Consider the following 13,563-nt stretch of genomic DNA (forward strand, 5'->3'; position numbering starts at 1 on the left):
CCAGATAAATCTATCATGACTACTCGTTTGTTCATTTAATAGAACTAAAATGTGCTGATGAGGGCTAGCCATTAGTCCAGGCAAGTCTTAATTGCTGAAGTTGGTATTCAAGTGACATATTAACAAATCATCTTTGCTGTGGAGGGCACTGACAGCATACATAATTTACTCTATTTTAGCTTATTGATGCAAAGTTGAGCATAGAACTGAGGGCAAGAGTGGGTAATTTTAAACCATTGAAGGTTTTAAGTATCAGCGATGGGGCACTTACAGGATCCATCTGAGCCATTCTCCACTGCCTTGTGGTCGTGTTCTCTATTTAATTATATATGATAAAAATATCTTAAATAGTTTTTAACTATCACTGATATTGGAATGACTCAGAGCCTATGCATAGTTATTTTCAGGGTTTAATTGATGATGTATGAACTCTTCCAATGCATGCATATTTAAGCATGGTAATCATGGCAGGATTGCTGCATATTGACTTTCCAGGTGGTTTAGAAAAGAATTTGAATGCAAGGCTTGACGTACCGGCTGGTACGATACTGTACCGGGCATACTATACCGTACTGGTCCGAACTGATATGCAATCCGCACCATACTGACATTCGGTACGCCTTGCCGTCTCGTCTCGTACCGTACTGCATACCAAAAATTGTCACGCCCCCGCCTTCGCGGGGCACATGAGGCACCCAGTGCCCACATGGGGGCCACATGAAGAGGAAAACACGGGGCTCTCCTGCCATATATTGTCCGGTTCTGAGGCTTCACGCAAGCGTCCTTCACCCCTCTCCGGTTTTGTTTTCCTCCCAAAATGCGTCTATAGGATTTGGAGACACATGCCTCATATGCCCAGGTTCTGGAACGAGTCTTTCTGATGTGGGACTATTGGGCCTCACACCCTTCCCACCATCGGATAAGAGCCGTCCTCAGCTCTAATACCAAATGTCATGCCCCCACCTGTGTAGGGCACGTTAAGCACCCAGTGCCCCGCGTAGGAGGGGGCGTGACATTAATATAGTTGAATGGCATTGGTACGGGATCTAGTACCGAGATGGCGAACCTTGTTTGAATGTCTCAAAAATTATGCCTTTCATCTATGTGATGAGTACAAGTATTCAGAAAATTATGAATTTGAATATTTTATTCTTGGATGAACTACATCTTTTTCACTTACAAAAAAAACTTCATCTTTTTTTTGTTTTGAGAAGGAAATTAAAAAAAATAAAAAATGAAGCACTATTTTTTGCAACCTTAGGTTCAGAACGAGTAATCTATAGATCTACCATGCAATTAGTTATGCTAAAATGATATAATGGAGAAAAAAGGTTCTGACAGGTATTGATGTGTTATATTGCTACTGCAATTTGCATACTAAAATACCTTGGTAGGTAAATGTTTTTTGTTTCTTTTAAATTGTCTAATATACTTATCACTTGTACGATACTTTGCACTTTACGCTGATTGATTTGCTGCTTTTAACTTTCCTGGGCATATCATAGCCTGTCCAAGAACCAGAAAAAATGACCAAGACTATTGTGGAGGCACTGGAGATCACCGGACAGAGAGGTATCATTAACAAGGGGTGGGGTGGCCTTGGGAATTGTAAGTGTCTGGTTCCTGTTTTGTGACCACATTATTTGACAGTGTCTTATGCACATGCTCTGTTGTGTAAAATGTTTAACCGCTTGTCAAATCTTTGTGACAAACAATGTGTATTTCCAGGGGCAGAACCTAAGGAATTTGTTTATTTACTGGATAATGTTCCCCATGACTGGCTGTTCTTGCAGTGTAAGGCAGTGGTAAGGCTTATGCATCCCTTCTTTTGATATATTAAAAAGATTTCAATAACTAGCAATTCATCTATATTCAGAACTCTTCATCTCGTTTTACTAAGAAGACTGTTCTGTGAAGTTGTTCTCATCTTTGCATTTGGCCTTGTGATCTTTATCTCCCAACATCTTGATGCTATCAACATCACTGGCCCAATCTCCTTTCTCCTTTGACTTTCATCATTGTTGTGAAAGTACAAATGACTATAGTACTATAGTGTACAGTGAATACCTTCTAATTCTTGAAAACAGCACCATCTCCTCATAATCACCTAAAAAAAAATGGTTTCTTGGGGTTTTCTTTTATGTAATGGTTTGACGTGCATATACATACATTTCTATATGTAAATCCATATGAACAAAAAAGGAAAAAGAAATTTGAATGACCCCATGCTACCTAGTATTCTTGGGATCTTCTGGCTCCCCTGCACATGAACTGCTCATGGTTGGGAAGCAAAGCTTTAGTGCTGCAGGGTCTTAGCTGCAAAATTTATTAGTCACTTATTTTTGGACTGTCTAGTTCAATAATTTTAGATGGGTCATCTGGTTTCCATAAATTACTAATATACTATGTAGCTTATGGCACGTTGTAGTATCCAATCTTAGCAGAATTTTGTCATGCCTTGCGTTTAACATTTCATAACAGCTCAAAATCTCTTAATCAGTTGATGGTTTTACAATCTCTACTGCCTGGTCCATCCTTCTCTAGGCACCCTAGTCCACCTGGTCACCTCTTTGTTTGATGGTCCCACCCCTCCTTTCTCTCTTCTGCCTAGATTTTATATCCTAGATGGATTTTCTTCCTTCGAACCTCTTTGTTGGACTGCGGTTCTCAATGGATCAAGTCTCAATCCTTTCTCATGGCATCGCAGGATGATTATGATTATCATTTTACAGATTTATTTGCTTTGTGAACTCAAGAAGTGTTTTTGTGGTTTTCTTATACATCATATGCATTTTTTTTCTGAACTATTTCAATTGCATAAATTTTGAAAAAGTTTGTACTAAAATCCTAGTTTTTTATTAACTGTTTTAAATTATAAGCATGTTTCTTGTTATTCCTTTTTTTCTTGTACATTACAGTAAAATTCTCATACTTTGATTTACTTTGTGTATAGATGAATAAGAATGTATGGAAGAATGTCGAACACATGTTCAGTAAACACATTTTTTTAACATGTGTTGATGTCTTATTAACCAGTTAATCAAACAACTAAAATTATTATCAAATAAAATTTAGTGTTTTCAATATGTAATTTGGCCCCCTCAAGAGTTGAATCCTCTCTCACTTCTCTCCCTTCTCTCACTTCATTCTGTACATGTACTTGTATAAGCATATACAGAAGATGATACATGTTTGGATGCCTCTTAGCCATGTCTCAAGGTGTCCCAATTGAAAGTTTCAATGACACAATTCAGCGAGTTAATTTTGGGATGGTTTGATGAATAGGCAAGGGGTCTCCATGACTCCTGGCTTTTTACAGATGATTTCCGGTAGTTTAACCATTTTGGAACCCATCACTGAAATTGGTTGTGCACAAACAACTTATTTTGTGCCATATTTTAGCTCTGCCAGATGTACACATATGATGCAACATGTCCTTGCTTATGCTCTGTTTTGGTTTGACCATTCGCTCCTCTTTTAGTTTAAATTCATGGCTCTGTTTTGGTTTAATCATTTTGGAACCCCATCTTTGAAATTGGTTGTGTGCAAACTCCTTATTTTGTGCCATATTTTAGCTCTACCTGATATAAACATATGACGGATAAGTACTATATAGCTATATGCGTACTTGTACATATATCTGTATGCACATGTGCTTGCTTGTGCTCTGTTTTTTGTTTGACCATTCATTCCTCTTTTGTTTAAATTCATGGCTCACTAGTACTCTAGGCTTATTAGCAATATACAATGTTTACAAAACAGATGCATCAATTTGCATCTGATATATGGAAACATACATATTTATGCGCTTATGTATACATATGTGTCTACGTGGGTGTGCACATTATATATCCAATAAAAATTTCTTATGCTCTGTTTTGGTTTGACCACTCATTCCTCTTTGCTTTAAAATTATGACTTGCTAATACTCTAGCTTGTCTGTAAACAATGGAGACATAAATGCACATCCTAGACGCTATCAAGGGCAGCCCCTAGTGCAAGTAAGTTCTAATTGGAATGCAAGTCCCCAGCTTCTTTTTAACTTCCTCATAGTTACGCTAATTATTTTGAGCAAAACCAGTTCAGAGGCCTGACCACCTACCAAATCAACCTCTGGATTTCTCTTTCCAAATCTATAGAAACCTGTGTATTTGATAAACATTTTGTCTAAGGATAAAGCCTGGATGGGTGGCCCTTAGAAAGTAAGAGTGGTGACAAGATCCCAGAAAGTAATGCTACATTCCATACTCATTGTTTGGTGTGGCTGGAAGCAAGAATGGATGTGAGAGCAGGAGCACGTTTCATTGCCGAGCTACACAGTCCTTGCTTCTAAGAGTTACCTTTCACACAAATCCTATTATTTTCTAATATCCTTTATCTTAAAAATATAGTGTGATTAATATGTATGAGGATTTGTGAGGGCTTGTGATTAGTCCTACATCTGCTATGCACTTGGCAGATCTTGTGTAGTTATATAAGGTCAAGAAACCCAAATAATATCTTCCGGCTAGCTTTTTTGGGTGAGGTCTTTGATTGTTACAAATGGTATCGAAGTGGACCCGGTCCATGGCCTATGTGGATTAGGAGACATTGTAGCACAGGCTTATTGGGGCTGACCAGGGCTGATCGTGGTGCTTATGATTAGATTTGAATGGATTTAAATTCTTAGCCTGGCGAGAACGCCGGAGCTTAAACAAAAGGGAGAGTATATGAGGATTCGTGCAGGCTTGTGTTTAGTCCCACATTGGTTATGTACTGGGAAGATCTCGGGTACTTATACAAGGCCAAGGAACCCAAATAATACCTTCCAGCTAGCCTTTTTAGGTGAGGTCCTGGTTATTACAATATCTTTCATAGAAACTTAATTGGTTTACTTTTTTGGTAATCTGATATTTGCCTTGTATTACACTTGTTAAATTTGTTATCAGTATATTTCTACTTATTTTTTTAAATGATTTTTGTTATTCATGAGGATATTCCAAATACTTATAATGTCTTTTGTTTTATGTCTGTCCATAAATTTGAGGAGGAACATCTTGGGGCATGATATCATGTTAGAAGGCTTTTGCTAAATAATACTAGCTATCAGTGATATAGACATGCAGTTTATTAATTTTTCTTCTGTAAATTGGGATTCAAGAATCCATAGGTACTCAATATTTTTTTTTGAAATTTAGACAAGAAACTTGTTTGAAGGGTTGGATGTAGGATCCTCAAAGAAAGAATGAAGAGATGTTGAAGAGAATAGGAAATGGAAAAGAAAGATGGATCACCTTTTCCCAATTTGATAAGGCAATTTAAATCACTAAATTAATAGGTGAACAGTATGCCACTTAAGAAAGCGAAAATGAAAAGGGCCTAGAGTCATTACTTAATTGGCGTGCACATACCAGAACAATGTTTTTGCTCCTTAACTACAGTGACATTACAAGTGTTGGATCTTTTCAATATCAAAGTGTTCCTTATAGATATGTGTCCAGTTGTCATTAGTAATATCCTTATTTAAGTTTAGGTTCAAGCACTTCAAGCTAAATAAAAGGGTCTGGGTAACATATTGGTTTTGTATGGTACCTTAGAGTATTTGAATACTAACTCTTATAGAACTTGACCAATGGTATGCCTTGGCGCAATGGTAAAGTTGCTCCATTATGACTTGGAGGTCATGGGTTAGAAACATGGAAACAACCTCTCCGCTCACGAGTGTAAGGTTGTGCACCTCTGACCCTCCCTAGACCCTGCAATGGCAGGAGCCTTGGGCCTTTTTTAACTCTTATAGTACTTGACTAACTGAGAATTGCTCTCAATTGACTTAAACATTGTTGATGGATTAAAATATAATGATTTCAATGCACTTTTTAATGCTGAAGAAATCTTCGGCGCCATAAACATGCTGGAAGACGTCAAAAATTTAGCTGAAAAGTGTGGTCTGGTTTGGACCAATAACTATTTATTGAGGGGGAAAAAGGAAAAAAAATGAGAATTTTATCTACTCAATCCTCTAAGCTTGCATGAAAACACAAAATACTCACCAGGGTTCTGGAATGATTTTGTGAAAAAATGTTTTAAAATCAAACAAAAAAATGCTTTTAGAAGCGATGGAATTATATTTTATTGACAGACACATCCTGAGTAAGCTACTTCAGAAGCAGCTTGAGCAAATCTGAAGTTTTCAGTTACTTAAAATGACTTAAATAAACTGTCTGGTGGTTGATATATGCCAGCATGAGTTCAGAATACATGCGTATGCAGCATTCAACATTCTTCATCATTCTTTTGTACAATAAACTTAGCTCAAGCTATTGTGTCATGTTCTAAGTATTTCTTTTGTCAGTCACTGGTTCATGCAAGATTTTGGAGTCCGATGCATGGACTGTAGATTTTGAAATATAGTGAGCACCACAAACATCTAAAGTATAAATTATTTTCAATATAAGTTTTTCTAAACATATTTGTGGATGAATTAGCAATAGGTGCAACTATTTTTCTTTTGTTTTTGAAATTTGCTGTTATATCTGTTTGCTGGCTGAAAGTCAAACCATGGATGATAATTATGTCATGTTTTTCTACTCAGGTGCATCATGGTGGTGCTGGAACAACAGCTGCTGGGCTAAAGGCTGCGGTATCTAACTTCCTTTTACTTTTTTTCTTTGGTCCCCCTTTACTAACATATATTTGGAATATAAACAACTCTTCAAATATTGGTGTTTAATGATGTGCAGTGTCCAACTACCATTGTACCTTTCTTTGGTGATCAGCTTTTCTGGGGGGAGCGTGTACACGCTAGAGGGTTAGGACCCCCACCTATTCCTGTGGATGAATTTACCCTGCCAAGGTTGGTTGATGCAATAAAATTCATGATGGATCCAAAGGTAAATATTTATGCCAACCTATTTCTCTTTAGTTTACTTTGTTGTGGATCTTGCAGTGTGTTTTTTTCATTTTCCTTTTGAGATGGTTTATTCCTTTTCAATCTGGTAATTTTTCCTAGGTTGTTGAACAGTTCTCGGATATTTAATTTTGATCTTCTTCATAATGTTTAGTAATGTAAAATGATATTATGATAGCAATAGCTTATGCTGTTGGTGCAGATAATATACCTTAAATATCGTCTTAATTTCTATGACTGTTGATATTCTTGTATGTGAATATGTTTTAATGTTTTAACTAGTAACCATTAGACCAATTCTATCCAATAATTCTTGTTTATCAGCAATTTATATGAATCTCATATAGGGTCATATCCCCTCAACCCTTTCTCAGTTAGATCTTCTGTAGCAATCTCTAGCCTGATTTTATACCCTGCCTCCACCTCACCATCAAAAAAAGAAAAAAAGGGAAAAAAAGACAAAATCAAAAAAAAAAAGTAAAAAATCTTTCTTGCCCTCCTTGTCTTGCAAATGACTTTTTGAACCTGCAGATTGTAAAACCCAACTCTTTTTACTCACCATGAAATGCTAAAGAAAAAGGACCAGAAAGTCTTGAAAATTAAAATTTATGTCTATAAAGTCATTTAATGTAAAGTAAGCAAAGTAACAATCTAATGTAACATATATACGTATTCATGTATATATGCATGCATGAATATATACAAATCTGATGCACATAGATACATGTGTTGTTCGGGACTAATTAGGGATTACCTGCAATGTGCAAGGCCCTTTGGATTGACTAGATTGGTTCCAATGAAATTGGTCAACTGCTGTCTAAAATCTGAGAACGGGACGGCCTAGAACTTATTATGAATTTATGAATGAACTGAGGATTAATTGTTTGGGTAAGGTTTTTAATCTTGGGTGTCATGTTTATCTCAATGACAGCGAGTGGCCGATACTGAAAAAGAAGATTTCAGAATATCACCTGATTTAGTAAAACATGATTAAGAATCGGCCTATGTGTAGAAAAAATGTCAATCTGCTTCCTTTTCCTCACCATATTTCTATCTACACCCCTCTCTCCAAGGAACCTATGTATTTTGTCCTCGAATGTTAATGGGAGATTAGCTCTTGGGGAGCAGATGGTGTTAATGTGGCACAGAAGCAGAATCAGGGATGGTGACATGGGGAAGCCCCACCAATTCTGATCAAGGATGGCAACATTGTTGGAAACCGTTCCTCATTTGAAGCTATTCTTTTAACAGTTGGTCGAAAAGATTGTCCATACATCGAAAACATGGAAAACGACTTTGGTTTCCAGTGCTATGTCATCACCACCCTCCCTGTAGCAGTGAAGGCCTACCTTGTGGCTCTCTTCAGATACATCAAAAACTGCTGCACCTTGCATGCCAAAGGCATATTTCTCAGTTCCAATGAGATACAAGTTGTCCATGACACACGCATGCGCGCGCGTGCGCACGCGCAAACACAGAGCACCTTATATTGTCTCTGTGGTCTCCGCCTATCTCTACCTGTCCGGTCGAGAGCTGAAGCCTAAAAGAGAACTCTTTCTAGTTACTACGATTTAATAGAGATTAAGATATGTTTTGTCTATATTATATTGGCTGATATATCGAGATATATTAATTTATATCAGCCAAGATTATGTGAGTCGGTATTTTCTAATATTGCATGTAGTGGATGCTCGGCATTGTTTCAAACCAACATCTTGAGCGGTATGAAAACTGTACATGACGCCAATGCCCCTCATGGGCTGCTGCCTTAGTTTCATCACCTATTAGGAGATTAGGATCTCTATCGTGTAGGCTAGATGGATGGAAGCCTATGTATAACTCATATTCTCTACTGCTACTCCCTGCTAGTGCCATTGTTGTCCAAAAGGATTTTAGGATAAACTTGTATGCCTTGCTGCTCATGTAGCAAGGTGTCAATCTCAGAGAAAGTACCCTTGCCTTTTCCTTTTTTAATTTTTGCTGCTTTGGTCCCAGATCATGATAGTGCTCACCGTGGATCCTCCACTTCTTGTGTGTTTCCTGTTTTTGGAGTGTATGATTGCAAGTTATGAAAGCTGATTGCTTGGACCTGCTGCTGCCAGGTCAGCTATGGGATTTTGTGAAGCAACGATTATCTATGACTAGTTTCTTTTTTCCCCAAAACCTTTTTTTGATCTAGGCGTCATCGAAATCTGGCACCAACTTGGTGGCTTGAGTGTTGCTGGCAACAGCTGCATGCTGATGATGCTCCAGTTGGAGTCTGGGGAGATGTTATGTGGTGGCATGGGGAAGCGACCAGTAGCCCTTTTGCTGGTTACTTCCCTCCCTGATAATTGGGAGAGACGTGAAGAGGAGAAGAAAACTTGATCAAGTTGCCTTGACCTTTTTCTTTCATATTACTTTATTTTGGCGCGAGGGTTGAGCTAAACCATGTTCTGTATTATGTAAGCCTGATAGAGATATGGTTTTGGGCCTGACATGCAAAGGTAAGTCAGGCTTATATACCCAGGACCATGGTTTGCCGTACCGGTCCGTACCGGCCGGTACGTATCGGTCCGGCCTGGGACCGGTACCGGATCGGCGTGAAATCCGATACCGGTAGTTTATTATTGAAGAACCAGTACGGGATCGGTTCGGACCGGTACGGGACCGGTTCGGACCGGTATGGGACCGGTTCGGACCGGTACGCCACCGGTACGGACCGGTACGGATCGGTCCGAGCCGCCACCGGTACGCCGACCGGTACCGGTACAGCGGACCTTGCCCAGGACAAATGCAGGATTGCACAAACCTTCATTATAGGCCAATTGCTGTCTGGCAGAAACTGAGTATGACACCTGATTAGGGCTATCTACTCATAATTCTTAAACCTGAGTCGAAATATGATATTTCCTGGCCCAACAGAAGCTTATATTACAAAACTGGGAGGCCAAAATGGCTGCTTTGACTTGTTTTGAGCCTCTAAAACACTCAATGACGAAACGTATGCTTGGTAATATAATGGTTATAGCCATACATGATGTTATATTGCTCAGTGTTATGCGTGGTTATCATGTTATTATGCTATTGTTATTGTATGCATATCCATTCTTGTTATTTCAATGGTGATACGTTGACTAGAGATACGGACACGTGGAATGTAGGATTAGGTGGAATATGGGCTGTGGGGAGCTCATTCTTGTTATTTGAATGGTGATTAGTTCAATTCAATAGTGATTAGTCCAAAGATGACTTGGAATGTGGGCTGTGGGAAGCTCATGTGGTTGGGCCATGTCTTGATTGGTCCATGATGCTATGCTAGCCCTTTTGTAGGACTTACATTGAGGACCGATGCCTCACATTTTTCACTCACTAATCCCTGCCGGTGCCATCATTTTCTATCCATCTACGAGCAGAGGTTCTGAGGGGTGATTGTGTTTACCTTGATCATCATGTGGCATGGTGCTGACCTCAGGGGAAGTGACCTCTCCTCTTTTTTTGTTGTGATCCTGGATCATGATTATGCTCACTATTGATCCTCTCTGATTGGATTGCTGTTTTAGTCTTTGGAGTGCATGATTGCAGACATTTACCATGTCTGCTTTAGGATTCTGTGTTTGGGAGGAACACTGTAGATCTCAGCTGATCGGAGTTTAATCAAGGGTTCCATAAATGTGCAATAACCAAAATATGAATTAGGTGTGCAGAATTAAATATACAGCTGATTTGTTTAGTAATGATTAAGCAACAGAGACATTGATGCAGAAGTTTTATGCTTGATGAAACTACATGTTTCAGCATAATTGAAATCCAATGTGGATACTTATCAATGAGAAGATGTGATAAGATCAGTGAAAGGTATAAGAAATAGGTACTCAAATCCTATCATAAATAGTCAGCTGGCCAATTAGTTATATAACTACTAGGACTCCTAACTAAGCCCAATTTTGTGATATCATTGTTCATGCTCCAGTGATGTGTGAGCAATAGTAGCCCTTTTCCCGTTTTAGTTCTGTATGCCAACAAGTATTAAAAAAAAATAATGGAAAGGACTGAACAAACCAAATTAAAAGAGTCTTTTTTTCTCGACTACTAATCTTCTTTTAGACATGGTAGGACCTAACATGAAAGGATCTAAACACCTCATTAGCTGTTTTTTTTTAAGCTATTACTGCCTCCGTTGGTGCACAACAAGTGATCTTTTAATGCTATTTTCCATGTGGGTTGGTGGTGGTGGTTTGGGGGTGTTTTTAGTGGAATGAGCTGAGACCATAAGAAAACCAATCAACCTTTAAACTTCTATTATATTTTTCAAATTAGTGGAAATTCTCTTCTCTATAGAAGGCTAACTAGTGTTGCCAAACTCCCAGGGTTTGAACCCTGGACCTCTCATGTGGAGAGAGGAATGCCAACTAAGTTTTCAATTCTCAGATCTTTGATGTGGGAGTATTTTGTCAGTTCAGTGTCTGATGTAAAACTTAGGTCCTAGGATTGATTCGAAATATCTTCTGATGCAATTGGCATCAAGTCAAGATAAGGAAATGTAATGGGAAAAAGACATTTCAGTTTATGCTATTATAATAATCAATGTTCTGTTGCTGCAACTGTCTTAAAAGCTATATGAGACGAGAGTAGCTGATATTGATTAATAATGTTGAGTTTGGATCCTCTCCTATCACTGAATACATCCAGTTGCACTATAGCTCTCCGGTGCTGGCATGGACCAGAGAGGATTTTGGTTTTTAAATGAGGAAGAGGAGAGGGGAGGTATGATCTACTGGAGCACCTCCACATTATTACAAAGTTGTGACTTGTGAGTCATCTTTCAGGCATTAAAAATGATAATTCTTAAAGTTTTCCTGCTTCTCACCTGTCCTTGACCATCTGCATGCATACTGCTGTTGCAATCTTGCACGAAGGCAACTCCGGGGAAACCCTAGCTAGTTTTTTTAAAAAAAAAGATAGATCTGAAGTGTGAAGATGAGATTCTCGATCCTTACGATCCAAGGTTAAGGGTGAATCGATGGTGAAATGTTATTGTTGCAAGGAAACATGATAGAAGAAAATTGTTGTCACCTGTAGATTAAAGATTTAGAGAGGAAAAAAATGAAGCCTTTGAACTCCAACCATTGTGGCTGTACAGGTAGACTGATAGTGGGAAACAGAAATCACCAGACCAACCAGCCATGGTTGTTAAAAGCTAGGATGAAAGCAATCACATGATATGGGTAGACTGATAGTGGGAAACAGAAGTCACCAGGCCAACCGGCCATGGTTGTTAAAAACTAGGATGAACGCAATCACGTGATTATGTTTCTCCGATTCCTTCTCTCTTTCTGCCTGTCCCCAGAGTATGTCAAATTTATTGTCAGTCTGGCCTCAATGGATATTAAATTTAATGGATTGAATCCGAAACATGTTGGTTCTCTTCAAGCTGGCAATGCTGCTTTTGTTTCTTCTCTCTTTCTGTATGACCCCAGAGGATGTCAGAGTTATTGTTAAACAATCTGGTTTCAATGGATGCTAAATTTGATGGATTGAATCTGAAACATGTTGGTTTTCTTCAAAGCTGGCAAAAAATTGCATGAACTGGAACAAGGTAGTCACAAAGTATGATTCTCTAAATGAATGAGGTGGCTTGGTAATGTTTTTAATTGTTTTACTACATAATATGAGATAATGTTGGTGGTATGTGACCTCTTGCAACCATAACCATCAATCCTTATCCCTATTTTTTATTGTTGAATTTATGAATCCTTATCTGGTAGTCATTCCTATTATGTTTGCAAGCTTTTTAAACAGTTACAAGTCCTGTCAAAGTTAGTTTAGGTCTTCTTGTTCTCTCTTACCTAGTCATTTCTACTAAGGCTGCTGTCCTTCCAAGCATGCTAGTATGTGGATACATTATAATTAGAGTCCTGAAGATCTATGAACATTCAAATAGATGATTTTCACATCAGTTTAATAGATTGCACATTATTTCCCACTCATGCCAAGAAAGTATGCTAGTCCTGAAAATTTATAAACATTCAAACATATGGTTTTCACCCCAATTTAATAGACTATTCATTATTTCTCGTATATGCCAAGAAAGAGTGCTAGTTTTGGCCAAAATTACAACAAACCAAACGAGTAGTGGAGAAAAAGTGGACTGACACATTCATACCTACTTTACAAGTATCATCTAAAATGACCAATCATTTTGAATTTGTCAGGTGAAGCTAGCATACCCATAATCTGAATAGACCTTCAGTATGTCTTACAAGCTCTTTGATGTCTTTAGGTTCTTTACTCTCCATGAGGAGAAGCAAAATGGAAATGGCGTCAGATGCCATTCTTATTTTCAATTTATTTTATCTTTCTTTGATGTTAAATGGTACAAGGCAATCCAAAATCTAAACATAGGTGGTGATGAAGGTAAATTTATTGGAAGCATTTATATGCAAGGAAGCAATATTGTTGTGACACAGTGATCTCCAAAAAGAAATAAAGAAATCAATCAGAAGAATTCCCTTAGAATATGGAGATGGTTGAGGTTGTTATCATGACATGCGCCATTTATAGAAATATAAGGGGTAGTTGGTACATATTATAGAGGAGACTGGTGGAGATGATAGGGGAACATCAAGTAGCCATGTCACTTCAATATAATATATATAAGGTATAAATATAATATGTGTACATATAATATATATATA

The 13,563-nt window shown here is 38.1% G+C and overlaps 1 protein-coding gene across 3 annotated transcripts in view; it reads left to right on the forward strand.

Moving 5' to 3' along the window:
• Positions 1 to 13,563, forward strand: part of LOC103717736 (sterol 3-beta-glucosyltransferase UGT80A2-like) — a 34,818-nt gene that overhangs the window by 20,674 nt on the left and 581 nt on the right. For all 3 annotated transcript variants that reach the window (XM_039123548.1, XM_039123550.1, XM_039123549.1), the window contains exons 10-13: positions 1,506 to 1,608; positions 1,729 to 1,805; positions 6,572 to 6,619; positions 6,720 to 6,869. In XM_039123548.1, the coding sequence (XP_038979476.1) occupies positions 1,506 to 1,608; positions 1,729 to 1,805; positions 6,572 to 6,619; positions 6,720 to 6,869 (378 nt within the window). The remainder of the gene's footprint in view (positions 1 to 1,505; positions 1,609 to 1,728; positions 1,806 to 6,571; positions 6,620 to 6,719; positions 6,870 to 13,563) is intronic.

The sequence above is a fragment of the Phoenix dactylifera genome, chromosome 2 (genome assembly GCF_009389715.1).
Source record: "Phoenix dactylifera cultivar Barhee BC4 chromosome 2, palm_55x_up_171113_PBpolish2nd_filt_p, whole genome shotgun sequence".
Lineage (NCBI taxonomy): Eukaryota > Viridiplantae > Streptophyta > Magnoliopsida > Arecales > Arecaceae > Phoenix > Phoenix dactylifera.